This window comes from Rhyacophila brunnea, unplaced genomic scaffold (genome assembly GCF_057557595.1).
Source record: "Rhyacophila brunnea isolate RB1 unplaced genomic scaffold, BYU_Rbru_1.0 scaffold_1, whole genome shotgun sequence".
Taxonomy (NCBI): domain Eukaryota; kingdom Metazoa; phylum Arthropoda; class Insecta; order Trichoptera; family Rhyacophilidae; genus Rhyacophila; species Rhyacophila brunnea.
The window spans coordinates 64,983,746-64,999,712 of NW_028232751.1; the positions used below are offsets into that span (position 1 = coordinate 64,983,746).

The following is a 15,967-nucleotide window of genomic DNA, read 5'->3' on the forward strand; positions in this document are numbered from 1 at the left end:
TGTTCGGTAAAGTACTCGAAAAATTATTTATTAATCGAGTTTCCTGGAAACTTCAGACTAAACATCTGCTCAGCGAATACCAGTACGGTTTCACCGCTCAAAAGAGTACTGAAGACGCGCTTCATGCAGCAATTGATAGAATCAGGGGGGCTAACCGCGATGGTCAGCTCGTAGTGGCGGTATCTTTTGATATCAAAGGCGCGTTTGACAACGCATGGTGGCCATATCTTCTTCAACAGTTGAAATCTAAAAATTGTCCCGCTAACATTTTCAGGCTCATCAAAAACTATCTATCCGACTGAGAAGTCTTCGTCGAATATGCTGGAGCATCTGCTACCAAAGAGACATCAAAGGGATGCATACAAGGTTCGTCTTGCGGCCCTGTACTGTGGAACATAGTTCTCGACGATCTTCTCTCTATGTGTTTCCTGATAGTGTATTCTTGAACTTGGTTCTCTAGAAACCATGACTAACAGCGTGCTGGAGAGCGTCGAGGCCTGGGGAAGGAAGGTCAAACTGACTTTCTCCGCGGAGAAAACGAAGGCCTTATTCTTTACTAGGAGGCGCGTCTCTCCGCCTTCGCTGGTGATGAATGGGCAACCTCTATCTTTTTCTAGGAATTTTAAACTTTTGGGGGTAGTAATCGATGACAAACTAAATTGGTCAAAGCACGCGGACAGCATCTGCAAAAGAGCAGCGGTGACTTCGCTCAAACTAGCAAGAATGGCCAAACCCACATGGGGTGTATCTTCTGAAGCTCTTCGAATTCTCTACACTTGTGCTATTGAGCCTATGATCACGTATGCGGCCAGCATATGGTATGAAGCTGCCAAACGGAAAAACATAGCAAAAAAACTCAATACGGTTCAGCGAGCACTAGCGATACGAATATGCAGAGCTTACCGAACGGCTTCGCTCAGTTCAACGCAAGCTCTAGCAGGACTTATGCCTCTAGATTTACGTTTAAAACAAATCGCTCTCATTTACAGAGCTAAAAAGGGCGAGGAGGGCCTTCCAGGTTTTCTGCCTGATGACAGGCTTTACGAAAAACCGGTGGACTATAGAAGGCTGCCACACCCGGCTAGACTATTTTCTGAAGTGGTTTCTTATCCTGCAACGTTGGAAAGCAACGAATGCAATAACATGCCGATTTTCACGGATGGGAGCAAAATTGATGGCGGTACTGGTGCAGGGTTTGTGGCATACATTAATGGCGGTGAGATAGCGGCTCGTAAGTACCGCCTTGCCAGCTATTGTACGGTAATGCAGGCCGAACTCTATGCCATCCATTGCGCTCTGGAGTGGGCAGGCTCAGATCCAATCCAACGTAAGCTCACCGAAAACCATAGTATTTGTATTTATTCGGACTCCAAAAGCTCAATCCAACCAACTGGAGATCCCTTGTCTACTAATCCGATTGTCTTTTCTATTCACAGCGAGTCCGCAATACTGAGACGGCGCCACCCCGAGGTGCACTTCAAGTGGATAAGGGGACACACCGGGATAGAAGGAAATGAAAGAGCTGACAAATTGGCTCGGCATGGTGGCTCTGAACCCAAGACCGCGATAGCTTATGACAAATTTCCTCTGAGCTACGCGAAAATTACAATTTCAGATATGGTGAAAAACGAATGGAACTCACGATACATAAACTCATCGACAGGGGAGTTGACCCGAAAGTTTTTACCTTCCATTTTAGCAGCACGAGACGTCAGGGTGCATAAGGGGCTGTGTTTTGAGATGACTCAGATTCTTACAGGTCACGGAGTCATGCGAGCATACCTGCACCGGCTTAAAATAACATCTGATGGAAAGTGTTCATGCGACGACGGAAGCGACCAGGACGTCCTACATTTACTCCTAGATTGTCAAATCTTTAGCAAGGAGCGGCACAACCTGAACTTTTTATTACAGATGGCAGATGCGGACATTTGAGACCTTTTGGGGACCATGGCAAACGAGGCCGGAAGAGATGCACTTTTTAATTTCTGTATTGATGTAATAAAAAGAATAAAAATAATAAATGGTGACATGTAAAGACGATTCATGCCTTTCAGATCCAGTGACTGTAATCATATAAGATAGGATAAGTATATGCTCAAAATATCAGTCCTATGCGACATTTCTTTTACCACGGGAAAAAAAACTCGACTACAAATCGCAGTCCTCAGTTCCCAATGAATACGACAAAATATTCATCAGAATCACCTCCGCCTTGCGCTACTAAGAATTTTCCAGGGTTTTTGCAAGGCGGTTTCATAGGCCCTGGCCGAATTTAAATTAGCAATACCCGATGCGGGTAGAAGAACAGTTTTCAATAAGGCATATTCTCTCAGCCGGCACAATTTTCATTTGACTAGCATCAAGTAGAGTAGTTTGCGTGCCAAAGTCCTTAAGAAACCTCGATAGTAAATGCGAGGTATCCATGAAGGCATCTAGAAAAAAAAGGTAAGCGCAAGCATACTACAACGAAGTATATTAAAGGTCGACCGGTAGTGTCGTGGAGGAAGTTTTTAAAGATTACAGAGAGGATTAGAATTTGACAAACCCGGGATCCCTGGACTAGTCCCGAGATTGGCATTTTTTCCATGGTTTATATATATTTTTTATATATACAAATAACATTAATAAAATCGGTCAAAAATAAATTTAGTAAGTATAATTTATACTACATATTTAAGACATTTTTATTAATATTGTGTACGTTCAATCTTGAAAATACATAAGTTTCAGTGACGTTCCTAGACAAAATGCCGCCCCTAAGCAGTGCCAAAATGCCGCCACATTTTTTATACAATACTTTTTATCATCCTTTCATGACTCCAATATCTTAAGAAATGTGTTGTGTGGATACATTACTAACAAGATATAGGTATACCACAAAATCTAATTTAAATGTCATCTCTGCTTCAATAGACAATATTGCGAGTCTACGGTTTCAGAAAGGTAGGCACATTTAAAAATGTACCTGAAAACTACCAAAACTCGAGTGACTGGCAAACATATTTGGATAAATTTTAAATTAGGTATGCACGTATCATTGCTGTTCACCAAGAACGTGACATCCAATAACAACGGAAGTAAACTAGACATCGCACACCCGACAGAAAATAAAGCCCTGTTAAAACTTTTATAGTACCATCTACCTAATTAATATATTTTTTTCCAACCAGTGAGCTGAATTTTTTAATGGAAATATATTTCCGTTATTACTAAGTTTAGGTAGTTTTCTATGTATACCTAATGATTCTCCTCGACTTGCCGCCCTCTGGGTAACTGCCGCCCCCAAGCGACGATCAATCTGCCTACCCCCACGGGACGTCACTGATAAGTTTAATATAGTAAACAATATTGTAATATAAATAATCATCATCATCATTAGCCTGAATCTATCCACTGCTGGATGAACGCCTCTTCAAGCTGCTTCCATTTCTCTCGGTCCTGTGCATTGCGTTGCCACGTACTTCCGCAGAACTTTATCATTTCATCGATCCAACGGCTCTAAGTCTACATTGCGGACGGACTTCTTGGATACCACTGGATGAGTAGATTTGTCCAACGATTGTCTCTTGTTCGAGCTTCGTGTCCAGCCCATCTCCATTTAAGGCTTTTAATAAACTCTATTACATCGCAAACCCTTCTCTGCTTCCTTATCCACTCATTCCCCTTTTTGTAAGATATAAGATCATTTATAAGTAATGGACATGGTCGAAAACAAAATGTGTCATAATATGTAGGTATTTAAAGACTACCACGTCGCGAGAATCTATATGAACGTACATTGAATTTATTACATTTTTTATCAGAATGTGTCATTGTTTGTCTTGTAAAACATTAATTCGCGAGCATCTATATAAACACAAACCAATCGCATTTATGAGGGTGTGCTCTGTTAAGTTTTATTTTATTGATTTTATAAGGTTTTTGAACACTATTTTATGTCATCTTATGTATTTTTAAACTAGCGAGCATCTGTATGTACACTGATCACATTTAGGTTCTTCATTACAATGTGTTATTTCATGTTTTTTTACGAGTACTGCTGGCACCATTCACTCTGCTTTGCGAGAAGCGGAAGGTTGAGAAGGCTTGAAAGTCTTGGTTGCTCAAAGGATGACAAAATTTTTAAGTAGTCAAGATTCTCAGCCATGAGTATACAACCAAGAAGAGAGGAGAAGACAACTAATTTGCCAGCATCTATATGAACATTCATCGCATTTTTTAGGTTTTTCATCAGTATTGCCATTCCATATGTTTTAAGCTTACTAGGTATTTTTAAATTACATATTTGATTATATTGGAAATCACATTCATCACACGCAAATGGTTTTTCTCCTGAATGTGTAAGTTCATAAGTTCTTTCATTGAATAAGTTTATGTAATTTTAATATGTTTCTGATATTTCTTCCATCTACCTTCTGTTGAAAATAATGTAATTTCTATGCCATTTTACCATAATATTAACAAACTTATTTCGGAAGTCCTAACTTTTAGCTCAACTATTGAAAAATAATAAAAATGTTAGGTAATAAATAGTATTACAAAGATTTTACCACTGCGTTTCATTGGTTAGATTTTTATCTAGATCAATATTGTAAACATCTTTACAGTCTTTTGATGGTGGGAAATTGAAAAATCAAGAGTTACGTATTTTTATCAACATAATGAATAGCCAAAAAAAACAATGTTCTTTAAAATCGGATGATCTTGATTTTTTTTCTAGCAAACGTACCTATATAAGTATAGACATCTTATCGGTGGTAAACTCAAAATACCTAAACTATCGACTTACGAACATTTGGCAGCAACGTATTGTATACGTTGTTTAAGAACTAATAATCTTACACATTCAGGAAAAAAAACCAGTTGCGTGTGATGATTGTGATTTGAAATGTTATCAAATAAATGTCATTTAAAAATACATTTTAGTCTTAAAATATATGGAATGATAAAACTGGTGTACATCCTCACAAATGCGATTTGTGTTCATATAAATGCTCGAGAATTAAAGTTTAAAAATACATACAATGACACATTCTGAAGAAAAATCTAATAAATGCAATGTATTTTCATATAGATTCTCGCGAATAATATGCGTACTTGCCAGACCGAGGATTAGAACATGGGACCCTTGACGCAATATGCCAACACTTAAGCCGCACGGCCATTTTTGGTGGATGGTGAAAAACCTTATAAATGCAATGTATGCTCATATAGATGCTCGCAACTCAGTCATCTTAAAAGCCATAAAATGACCAATTCTGGTGAAAAGTCTTATAAATGCAATGTATATTCATATAAATGCGTGGTACTTTGTTGTCTTAAAAGACATGAAATGAATATATACATATTATATAGAACATACACGTGAAAAATCTTATAAATGCAATGTATGTTCATTTGGATGCTCGCGATGGAATAATCTTCAAACACATGTTAAGTTAAAAATGGTGAATAGCCTTTTAAATAAATTGACTCTCTGAGCTCTCTCTCTTTGAGGCTCTCCACAACATTATCTTAACGCTCATAAAACGAAATAGGAGAAAAACTATTTGCGTGTGATGAATCTTATTTTGAATGTACCTTAACAAATATGGCATTTAAAACTCATAATTGTGATGAGTTTAAATATAAATCTAAACAGATATGTAAGTAGGTAAGTACGTTGTTTAAGAACTGATAAACACACACATTCAGAAGAAAACCATTTGCGTGAAACAATTGTCGAAGCCGTCAGAGGCAATAACTTTTTAAAGTACCTACAAAACTTCATTTGATATCGATTCTGAAGAGCATAATATGAAGTTTGAAGTTTAAAAGAACACTTTTCTCCTAACATAATACCTACCAGAACTACAAGCATACGTTGCACCATCTGGAGAAACAGAGAAAAAGAAAAAAATCATAATACCTATGCAAATATTATTAGGAAGAGTTAAGTGCCTGCAAGGTATTTCCTATATACAAAATAAATATAAATGTCATTCCAATTTTAATTATCTTTTGAAGAAAATATCGTTGCATTAAAATATATTGCATTTTTCAAAAATATGCATACCTAATTGTATTCTAATAACTTAATTATTTTTATTATGGATCATATTGGTAAACAACCGGTACATTTACGTGGAACACCCAATGTTAAAACTTTTTTGGGTACATTTGTTTGTGCATCGTTAGTGCGCTTTTTTTTTCGTTTGTGCACCTATAATAAACGAAAAATTCCAATTTCAAATTGGTTGTTCGAGCAAAACGTTGGGTCACCCAATGTTGAAATTTTAACTTTTTTTGAGTGCATTCGTATGTGCATCGTTAGTGCACGTTCGACAGAATTGGCCTTGAGAATTGAAAATATGATTTTTTAACATGTGGTCCATAATATCTGGTCTACTAGTTAATAAAAAAAGGTCGTGTCAAAGTTGTTTGTGTCAATAAATTTGCTCTATGACTCGATCCGACTCATATTTCACATTTATTTCATCAGGGCTGTCGAAGACATAAAGCATAAATATTTATAATTTAAAATTTTTATTTTTCAATATTGAATTGTAGTTCATTACGCCTGCCCCAATCTAATATATTATCTATATCAAGTTGGAGCTGACGATTCCAAAAAGAGTTTCAAGTTATCAGCGAACAATAAAAACATAGCATTTTTTATTACCAATGCTAAGTCATTTATAAATATCGTATTAAATTAAAATTAGTAAATATTGAAAACAATAAAACAACTTAATTTGTTTTCCATTGTCTTTGCATGAATTATTTAAATTCGCTCATTATATAAACTTGAACATAAATATCAGTCCTCATACTTGATAAAAAATTAAGAATAAACTCAAAAAACTAAAAATTAAAAAGTGGTCTTGATCCTCAGCCATGAGTGAACGACCAAGAAGGATTTATATGGCAGTAAAGAACTATGGACCGAGAAAAATGGAGGAAGCTAGGGGAAGCCTTCATCCAACAGTGGATCGACCCCGGGTGATGATGTCTTAGTAAAAAGCTTATTGTGTGAACAAAACAACTGTTGTAAAGCAATTTTCATATGTGGTGCATACCAGCTCATATTCTATTGCATACATGCAAATTTTGATTCATAGATGACATAAGGATCTCCTCGAATTTTCGTATTGACATAATACATAGTACTTTTTAATAGTTTAAATTAAATTATAGTTTCTTTAAGATGTAATAATAGAATGTAACATTCTTCAATATTTTATTACATAACTCGAAACAGCTTCAGAAACAAACCTTGATAAAAACGTTAGAACATGGCATGGTAATCAACCCTAGATCTGTGGCATACCAGCTGAGTACTTTACCAGTCAATATATTATTATATATTTTAACAGCAGTGACCTAGCGTTTCTTTAAAATAACTTAAATTATGGATATCTTTACCTAATGGTTGCATTTTGACCGCTTAAAAATACTATATAACGTAAAAAAAATAGAAAATTATATTTTAATTCTGAGCGTCTAGTGCGAGCACTAGCGAAATGGTCTATGGTCTCTAACATTTGTAGACGAATGCGTTCGCTCGCCCACAAACCAAACCACGGCACGCAGCTTCATTTAGCAATGCAACGGGTGGCGTCTAGATGTATCTATAGTCTATGGTGTGGACCCAATAGGTTGAGCAAACCATTCTCTATTTCTTGTGAAAAATATGTGTTATGAGTAGGGAGCGGATTTATATGCAACAAAAAACATTATTATATGCATTCACATATGCACTTAAAATCATTGAAATATGCACTAAAACCAAATAAATATGCTGTTAAAAATTGTCATTTTTATGAAAAAAATATTATAAATACCTATTTCACCCAATATTACCGATAAAAAATCGAATAACAAATTAATAATCCTAAGCAATATAAAACAATAACATAAAAACACAAATAATCAATATAAAGTTAATCAATTACAATTTTCAAAATAGTTTGTTTTCAAATAATTGAACAAGAAATGCAAAATGTAAATGTAAACTATAGAAACTAAACACAACTTAAAAAAAACAAAAACGACACACTAAAATACTATTTCTATTATACTATTTAAATCTAAATACTATTTGCTGTATTTTTGTCCGAAAAAATAAGTCAATATTCTATGGCATTAAATTTTCCACATATCTGTCAGTATTTTGTTTATATGCGGAAAATGATCTCACAGATGTGATAGCACAAAATTTAAATAAAGGTGCCTGAGTTGACTTCACTTTTTCTGATAAATCAATGAAATGCTTGGGAATGCCATTAAAAATGCTAGTGCATCTACCTGATTTAGTTATGTTTTGATAAAATTATAAATGCAAAAGCCCTAAAATATGCATTTATTAATGAAATATGCACTAATATGTCAACTATGCTCTAACGTCTCTAATATGCATTTATATGCACAATAAAATTTTAGTTTTAGATTCTGCGTCTTTCGAAACGGATTTCTGTACGACTACCATAGCTGCGCATACACCCTAACAAAACATGCACTAGCATATAAATCCGGGCCCTAGTTATGAGACCTCTTCATGGGGCAGCTGAGATTCATATCGGAATGTAGGGTCAGTAAAAAAATGTTTTAAACTGTACGCCTATACAAATCTATATATTTACTAGCTGACCCGGCAAACTTCGTACCGCCTCAGAATCAAGAAATCTTATGTTATCTTCTTAGCTGCATTAAATTCAGTTTTTTATCAAGTTAAAATGAATAAGTACTCAAAATGAATTAAGTTCAATGAATGTACAAAAATTAAATCAAAATGAAAAGTATTTTAACCCAATGTTTACGAGCTCTTTTAATTATTTTTTTAATTAACGTGTTAATTTGCATTTAAAAAGCAATTAGCAAAAACACAATTTTGAAGGCCCGTAAGCATATTACATTGAAATGAATGTAATTCACGTGGCAGCAAGGCATTTACTTTATTGAAGCGAATCGAAATGATTCGCGTAGCATTGTTGCACTACTTTCTGTTAAAGTATTTGCGGTTGGGTTGCACTCGGATCGATTCCCTTCATTGAAGCACCTTGTGATATAAGTACGACATTTTTCATTTTGTTGTCAGGTGCGAGAACGAACAAACCGGGTGGTTTGCCGACACGTGAACATGCTATGTACAATAGACCGTGAGAGAAACATTCATTTTCTAGATTCAGGCCACAAACACTCAAGGATTGGCCTTGTGATTTGTTGATCGTCAAGGCGAATGCAAGATGAATCGGAAATTGAATTCGTTTAAACTCGAATGGCATATCGATTGGGATCATCGGAATTCTTGGAATGAGAACTTCCTCACCTTCGAACATTCTTTTGATTATCGTCGCGTGAATCACATTGCCCATGAGATTTCTGACCACCAAACGCGTTCCGTTACATATTTTTGGTTGTTTCAGAGGTGGCAAGCCAGGCAGTCCAAAGAATAATTTAAAAATTCAGTTGGATAGTTGGTTGCTTCGTCTTCGTTTGTTACACGGTCGATAGATTTGAAGGAATGCAGTGGACCAACGATTTGATTTTGAATTGTGAAGTTTAAGTGATCCACATCTTTGTTCTTTGTCGCAAGAATTGCTCGTTCAACAATTGTGATTTTTGTGGTTATCAATGATGTTCGGAAACACTTTGTTGATGAGGTCGTCCTTCGTTGAGACGAAATTGCAAAAATTCAGCGGAAACGAAATCAATCCATTCGATTCGTCGACAGGAACACGGCCATTATCGATAGTCAGCAATTGCTCGCTTTTTCTATTCGTATGCGTTCCTATACCAAATTTGGAAAATCCATGCTTCTCACATGGACAGTTATATGTAGCATAACGCATTGGAAAATCTTTTGATTTATTCGTATACGCACTAGACGGAAAAACAAAAAATACTGTGTAACCATAAGCACTTCAATGAACAGAATTAAAACACAAACACTTTCTTTCTTTGGGTGGCATTGCAACGCATGCCGGGTACTCCCTAGTATGATATAAAATATACATACATTCTCTGAATCCCCTCGATAAGTATACATCTGCCCGAGGCCAAATTGGGTAGGACACATTCAGAAGGCGCATACTACGTGGCCTGGTCGCGGTCTCCCGTGCAAGATAGTAACAGCTTTCCACATGCAAAATCTCATTCTCCGTGTTATGGACGCAGAGCCAGATATTGAACTTTATTGTAATCCTGAAATCAATTTGCAAGACAACTGAATGAACTGAACTGAGAAAACTTTTCACCCAGCTGAATGAAGCGGAAAGACATGGAGATAGAATTACTGTTATAATTATTAGATAGATGGAGCAATGAGATCTTTCTATATTAAAATGTATGTAGAAAGAATTCTTTTTCTCATAAATTTCACACAGAGAAATATGTGCATATAAAAGAAATTTACTTCTCAATATTTACATTATGTAGGTAATTAATCAGACATATACATATAATTTCTTCATGTTTTCTTGAGAATATACAGAGATTATTTAGAAGGTTTGTATTTTAATACTGTTTTTTAGCTTGACGATTTTTAAATATTTAAGTAGTACATACGGTCAATACCATTAGGTAATAAAATAGATTCTATCACAGGTGATATTTATTACAACATCCAATTAAATTTAAAAGAAATTGTCACAGAGCATCTCTAGATAAAAAGCACTGACTAAAAGTACAATACTAGCGATTCCATAATGTTTTAATATAGTTGATACGTTGATTGGTACGAGTGCAGCTCCACCGAACTGTTCCGGGTAGCAGACGACAACGATAAGATCGCCTTGATGGTGGCCGACCTCCGCTAGGGGATGACACAATAAGAAGAAGAAGAATGATTATCTGTGGAGAAGTTGATATTATCTCCGTTGACAGTATTTAATGCATTATTTGTAAATAATAATAAAAATGGCGGCCTGTTGTTGACACTTTTTTAAAGTTCTGTTTGAGAATTTGTGTGATTATTCATATATCTATATTTCGATTGCTGAGTTTGAATTATATCACTTGTAAACAGAGGACAGATTGGAGCAAAAGAAATAGTATTTCAAAATGATTAGTGCTCACAATGGGACGTTGTAATTGATTACAAGGAATTTCATATATAAGTTTTCAATTTATAGGATACCTACCTTCTTGAAGAAAAAATGGTTTGCCAGGTGTTTCAGGACCATAGGGTTCTTTGAGTTAATGAAGTAGATCTTGGATAACATAATGACAACTACATCTCGTTATGTTCAAAATGAACATAACTAACTTTCATACCTCTGGCAACCCCGACGAATATCTATGGTGACGTCGATGGAGCGTACGCGATTGCACAGAGGTCGCTGATGGAATTTCCGGCCGCAACGGAGGTCGCAAGGTGCGAACGCAGCAACGTGGCTTTTTGATTCTGACTGTCGTCGAGTATAGTCGTGCTCCGCTTGTGTTTTACCCAACATTTATAATAGACGTCACGTAACGGAGTACGATTGCAGCCGCAGTGCTTGAAGCCTCTTGTCGTTCCAGTTTTGTATTTTAAAACTACTATTATTTGATTCACTACTCTTCCAATGTTTCTTTTCAAACTTAGCTGCTCGCATTTATTTTAGTATTTCCAAATTTCAATATCGACCCGCTTAATAACCTTTTAATGTAATTCTAATTTCTTGCTTTGACGATAATATAGTTTCTGTCAAGTATATAAATTGCTCTTTTATTTATTGTTCCCACTTTATTCCACACTGTTAAATAATTATAATCTTTCACGGTTTCAAGATCGTGTGGCGCCCAGGACTTTATTATGTACATCTTTAACCATAGATTGCACGCGCCTTCAGCCGTGTAAATCCTTCTTGTTTTCTAAATTAATTTTACAGTTGTCAGTTGCGAGGTTGCGGAAGTAATTATTGTTCAGCTTGAAAAGATCAGGTAATCCATGGCCCTTGCTTATGTCTAATGCTCTTTTAACTTTAACTATACTCTATTCCATCCTGTCAGCTTTCTCTTAAATTTTGTAGTTGTGACGATAATGATCACAATTACAAAATACTAATATATCAATCTACTAATGTTAGTTCGGGATGTTGAAGATTCAACTTAAAAATGAAGAGACCAACTACCTAATACGCCAACACATAAATTGTCCAATGCCAATGCTCGTTCGAATGCCATTCTGCAAAATATACATGCATAAAATTATTTGTCACAGTAAAGGCTAGTATGATAGTTTTGACAGAACACAAGTTATTCGTACCTAACGCAATGCAATAGGTTTGATGCAAATGAAGTCGGAAATAATAACTCCAACAATAATCAAATTCAGTCGTGTAATTCATGCGCACTAGAAATCGTATCTGCGGATGATCAGGGTTAAATTGTTCCACTATTATGGTTTTTCTTTGGAAAGAATATTTGTGCTTGTATTTTTTCCACTGGCTCTACAATCCAATGTGGTCATCTACTGCCAGCGCTCCATTGACGAGCCAAAAGTCCGAGGACAATAAGTCTTCAGATTTTTCAACGTTCTGCTACTGGCTAACGGGCGTTTAACGAAACGAGGTATATTATTAATATGACGCCACAAGCCGTCGACTTTGACAGCATAGATATACCTACGTAAATTTGACAGTTAAATCGTGATGGCGTTTAATGATACCGACGTCTTGTGTTTTTTGGGTTTTTGGGTGGCAGATAATTTAATAACGAAGCAAAGGGTACACAAATACGGGTGAAACATTGGATATGGAAAAGAACAACATTATCCCACACCAATTTAATAAGAGAATTGCGTTTGCAACCCAACTATTTCCGCAATTATTTGCGAATGTCGGACGATATATACCTACTTGGAGCTGCTTAATTTGGTCTCCCCATTCATATAAAAAATACTATTATGAGGGAAGCTACTTCTCCTCACGATAGATTATGTGCAACCCTGCGATTTTTGGCTGCCGGCGGAACGTTCACCGACTTACATTATAGAACTGCGATTGGAAGACAAACTCTGGGAAAGATAATTCCTGAAACTTGCCAAGTCATCATTGACGTTTTGAAAGGAGAATATTTCAAGGTTTGTATTATATTATACGTCATTTAATAAAGTTGGGCAAATTTACAAATATATTATTAATAAGTAGACATCGGTTGGTCTTATAAAGTGAACGTTTAGTGAATTGTTTTACCTAGGTATATAAATCACGGACGGCAACGGCATAAGAATGAAAAACAAGATGAACTTGAGATAGGTATCTATATATTGAGTCACAAATAAGGCCATCGTTGACATGCTAAATATTCAATAGACCATCAGAATTCTGTACCTAGCCAGGACTCTCCATATAGGCTGTAAGCAAGCTACTTAATTGTTACTGTAGGATGTGTTATAATACATACTAGTCATATTCTTTGAAAAGCAAGCATGGAATTTGATTTCTAAATACGAGGTCACATAATAATATAGGTATGCTAACATAACTCAAAACTTACCATCTGTTGTATCGCTTAAGCCTTAAGGTTTATAGGCATAAAAAACAAAACGTTATTTTGTCAGTTTGTCCCGTAAAGGCAACTTCATGCATCAGCTTCTCGGCCAGCAATCTTTGTCCCTGTGACATCTTTCGCAATTTCATGGCCATCATTTTTCCAAACATATCAAACTCATCTTCAGTCTTGCTTAGTTTGTCGGTGATTGATTCTAACACTTTGTGGGCGTTATCATTCGATTTTTTTGTTTGAACGATGGGGGTTCTGGTGCTGTATTGAGATTCGACCTTGGAGTAGTCGACCACGTGGATGTTGAAGGCGTATATTCTATATGTAAATAAAATATTGATTATTTTTTTTGCAGTTCCCTGATACGCACGAAGAAATGGAGACGATTGCAGAAGAATTTCATAGTAAATGGCCATTTCCAAATTGCCTGGGCGCAGTTGATGGGAAACAAATTGCAATCGTGCCACCTGCAGGCGCCGGCTCCCACTTTTATAATTACAAACATTTCCACAGCATTGTTTTGATGGCGATTGCGAATGCTAATTATGAATTTATTTATATTGACGTTGGAATAAATGGACGTATTTCTGATGGAGGTGTACTTAGAAAATCTGAATTTTTCAAACGTTTAGACGAAGGCAGATTGAAAATACCTGCACCAAAAAAATCTACAGCTAATTCTGATGCACTGCCATTTGTTTTTATTGGTGATGAAGCCTTTGCATTACGTAACGATTTCTTAAAGTTATATTCACAAAGGCAATTAAATCACAGTAAAAGAATATATAATTATCGGACATAAAGAGCCAGGCGAATTATAGAAAATGTTTTTGGCATTTTAGCTGCTAGATTCCGCATTTTCAAGCTCCAATAAACATGAATATAGAAAATATCAATACAGTTGTATTAGCTTGCTGTGTGCTGCACAACTTTCTTCGTCGCAAATCAACACATACTTATACTCCTTCTCATGACCTTGATAGGTAAAATCTTGAGACGGGTTTAATAGAGCTCGGACTGAGGTCACAGGACTGCAGGAAGCAACGACTAATCGGAACTCGACCGCCAATGATAAGAAAGAAAGATTTCGAAAAATATTTTAATACTACCGGGGCTGTCACATGGCAAGAAAGTACCTATGATAAGCAATAGATAAATTAAACTAATGTAACAATTTAGTTAAAATATTTTACCTCAATATAATCTTCGGTGTTTAACGAGATGGAGTAACTCTCCAGGAGACATGTTTTCCAAATCGTCCGCCATGCTGGATATTGAGGTCGATTCTGAAAACAAAATGTAAATTGTAAAAATAAAACATAACATTCAAACTTGTTTTTTATTATCTCTCCTCTATTAAGTACCTTCATAAGGTTAATATTGATATGATTATTTATATCGGTCATTATAAACAATTTTGCTAGATTCATACAATGTCAATTAATTTCATTAGTTAAAAATAAATAATATAATGATCATGAAATCAAAAATCGCTCTTGTTAGTGTTAGAGACAATCAAGAAAATTGTCAATTGTCATTGATGCGACCAACTGAACATTTGCAGAGACAATGGACGCAATTGCCAATGATGCTCATTGATGTAACTGAGGCATCTAATTCCAAAAAGCGATAAGTCCACATTTGGTCAAAATCGAGAAAAAAATACACACGTATTCTTTGTATAATTTTACAGAATATTAATATGATATGTTGTTAAGGGTACCTAAATAGGATCTACAAGGGGATATCATATATATATATATATATAAATAAGGGGCAATTGGAATTATAAAATACGGGAAAGGGAATTCGGATAGAGCGAGGAGAAGTTAGTTTCAGGAAGTGGGTCTCGATCCCCATACCTTACGCCGCTCACGTGCCTTCCCACAATATAACTTACGGTTTAAACTTATGGCCGAGAAGGTTCTGAAATAAGAAATACTAGAAATGCAACCCCCGGAGGGGATAATGTCAGATGTAACTAAAAATAAAGAATGAGCTCAGTTAAATAAAAGACGGAGGTAGTTATAATAAATAAATAAATATAATTTCTTGAAAGGCAACATGGTGTATACATCTGACATGGTAATACTATGGACACTAGAATTTAATCAAATTTAAATAGACTGGAACGAAGCTATGGTAAACTAACTATAGAAACATAATACTAGCCACGATGTCCGGATGCTAAATACAAAAGATCACAGGAACGATACAGAAAATACTTGCAGTTCAACTGGATGATGACAGTTCTTCAACATTGTTCTTTTAGGTTAAACGGTGCACTGAATTTAAAGTAAGCCCACCGGTTACTAAGTTCACCGGGGGCTTACACTAACACTCGACCCGACGACGGCTGGGTAAAAAAAAAACCTCGTAATCACATCGGATTATCTTTTTATAACATCCTTAATCGGCGGAACCTGTCAGATGCAACTTCAGTGTTGTGACTTTTCGGCTGCCTCGTCGCTATGTTTTTTAAGGTCCATTTACCTGGAAC

The 15,967-nt window shown here is 35.8% G+C and overlaps 1 protein-coding gene across 1 annotated transcript; it reads left to right on the plus strand.

Annotated features, from left to right (window-relative positions):
- Positions 1–723: 723 nt before the first annotated feature.
- On the plus strand, positions 724–15,066 carry LOC147080118 (uncharacterized). Its single transcript, XM_085946559.1, has 2 exons — positions 724–1,327; positions 15,032–15,066. Exons 1-2 carry the CDS (start codon positions 724–726, stop codon positions 15,064–15,066), a joined length of 639 nt encoding a protein of 212 aa, XP_085802685.1.
- The last annotated feature ends 901 nt before the right edge of the window (positions 15,067–15,967 follow it).

Bases quoted from the DNA above. Each gene is read 5' to 3' on its own strand.
- LOC147080118 (XM_085946559.1), top strand. From the start codon at position 724: ATGGCCAAACCCACATGGGGTGTATCTTCTGAAGCTCTTCGAATTCTC. The intron at 1,328-15,031 runs GTAAGCTCACCG...GAACATTTGCAG, and splicing joins AGGCTCAGATCCAATCCAAC to AGACAATGGACGCAATTGCC.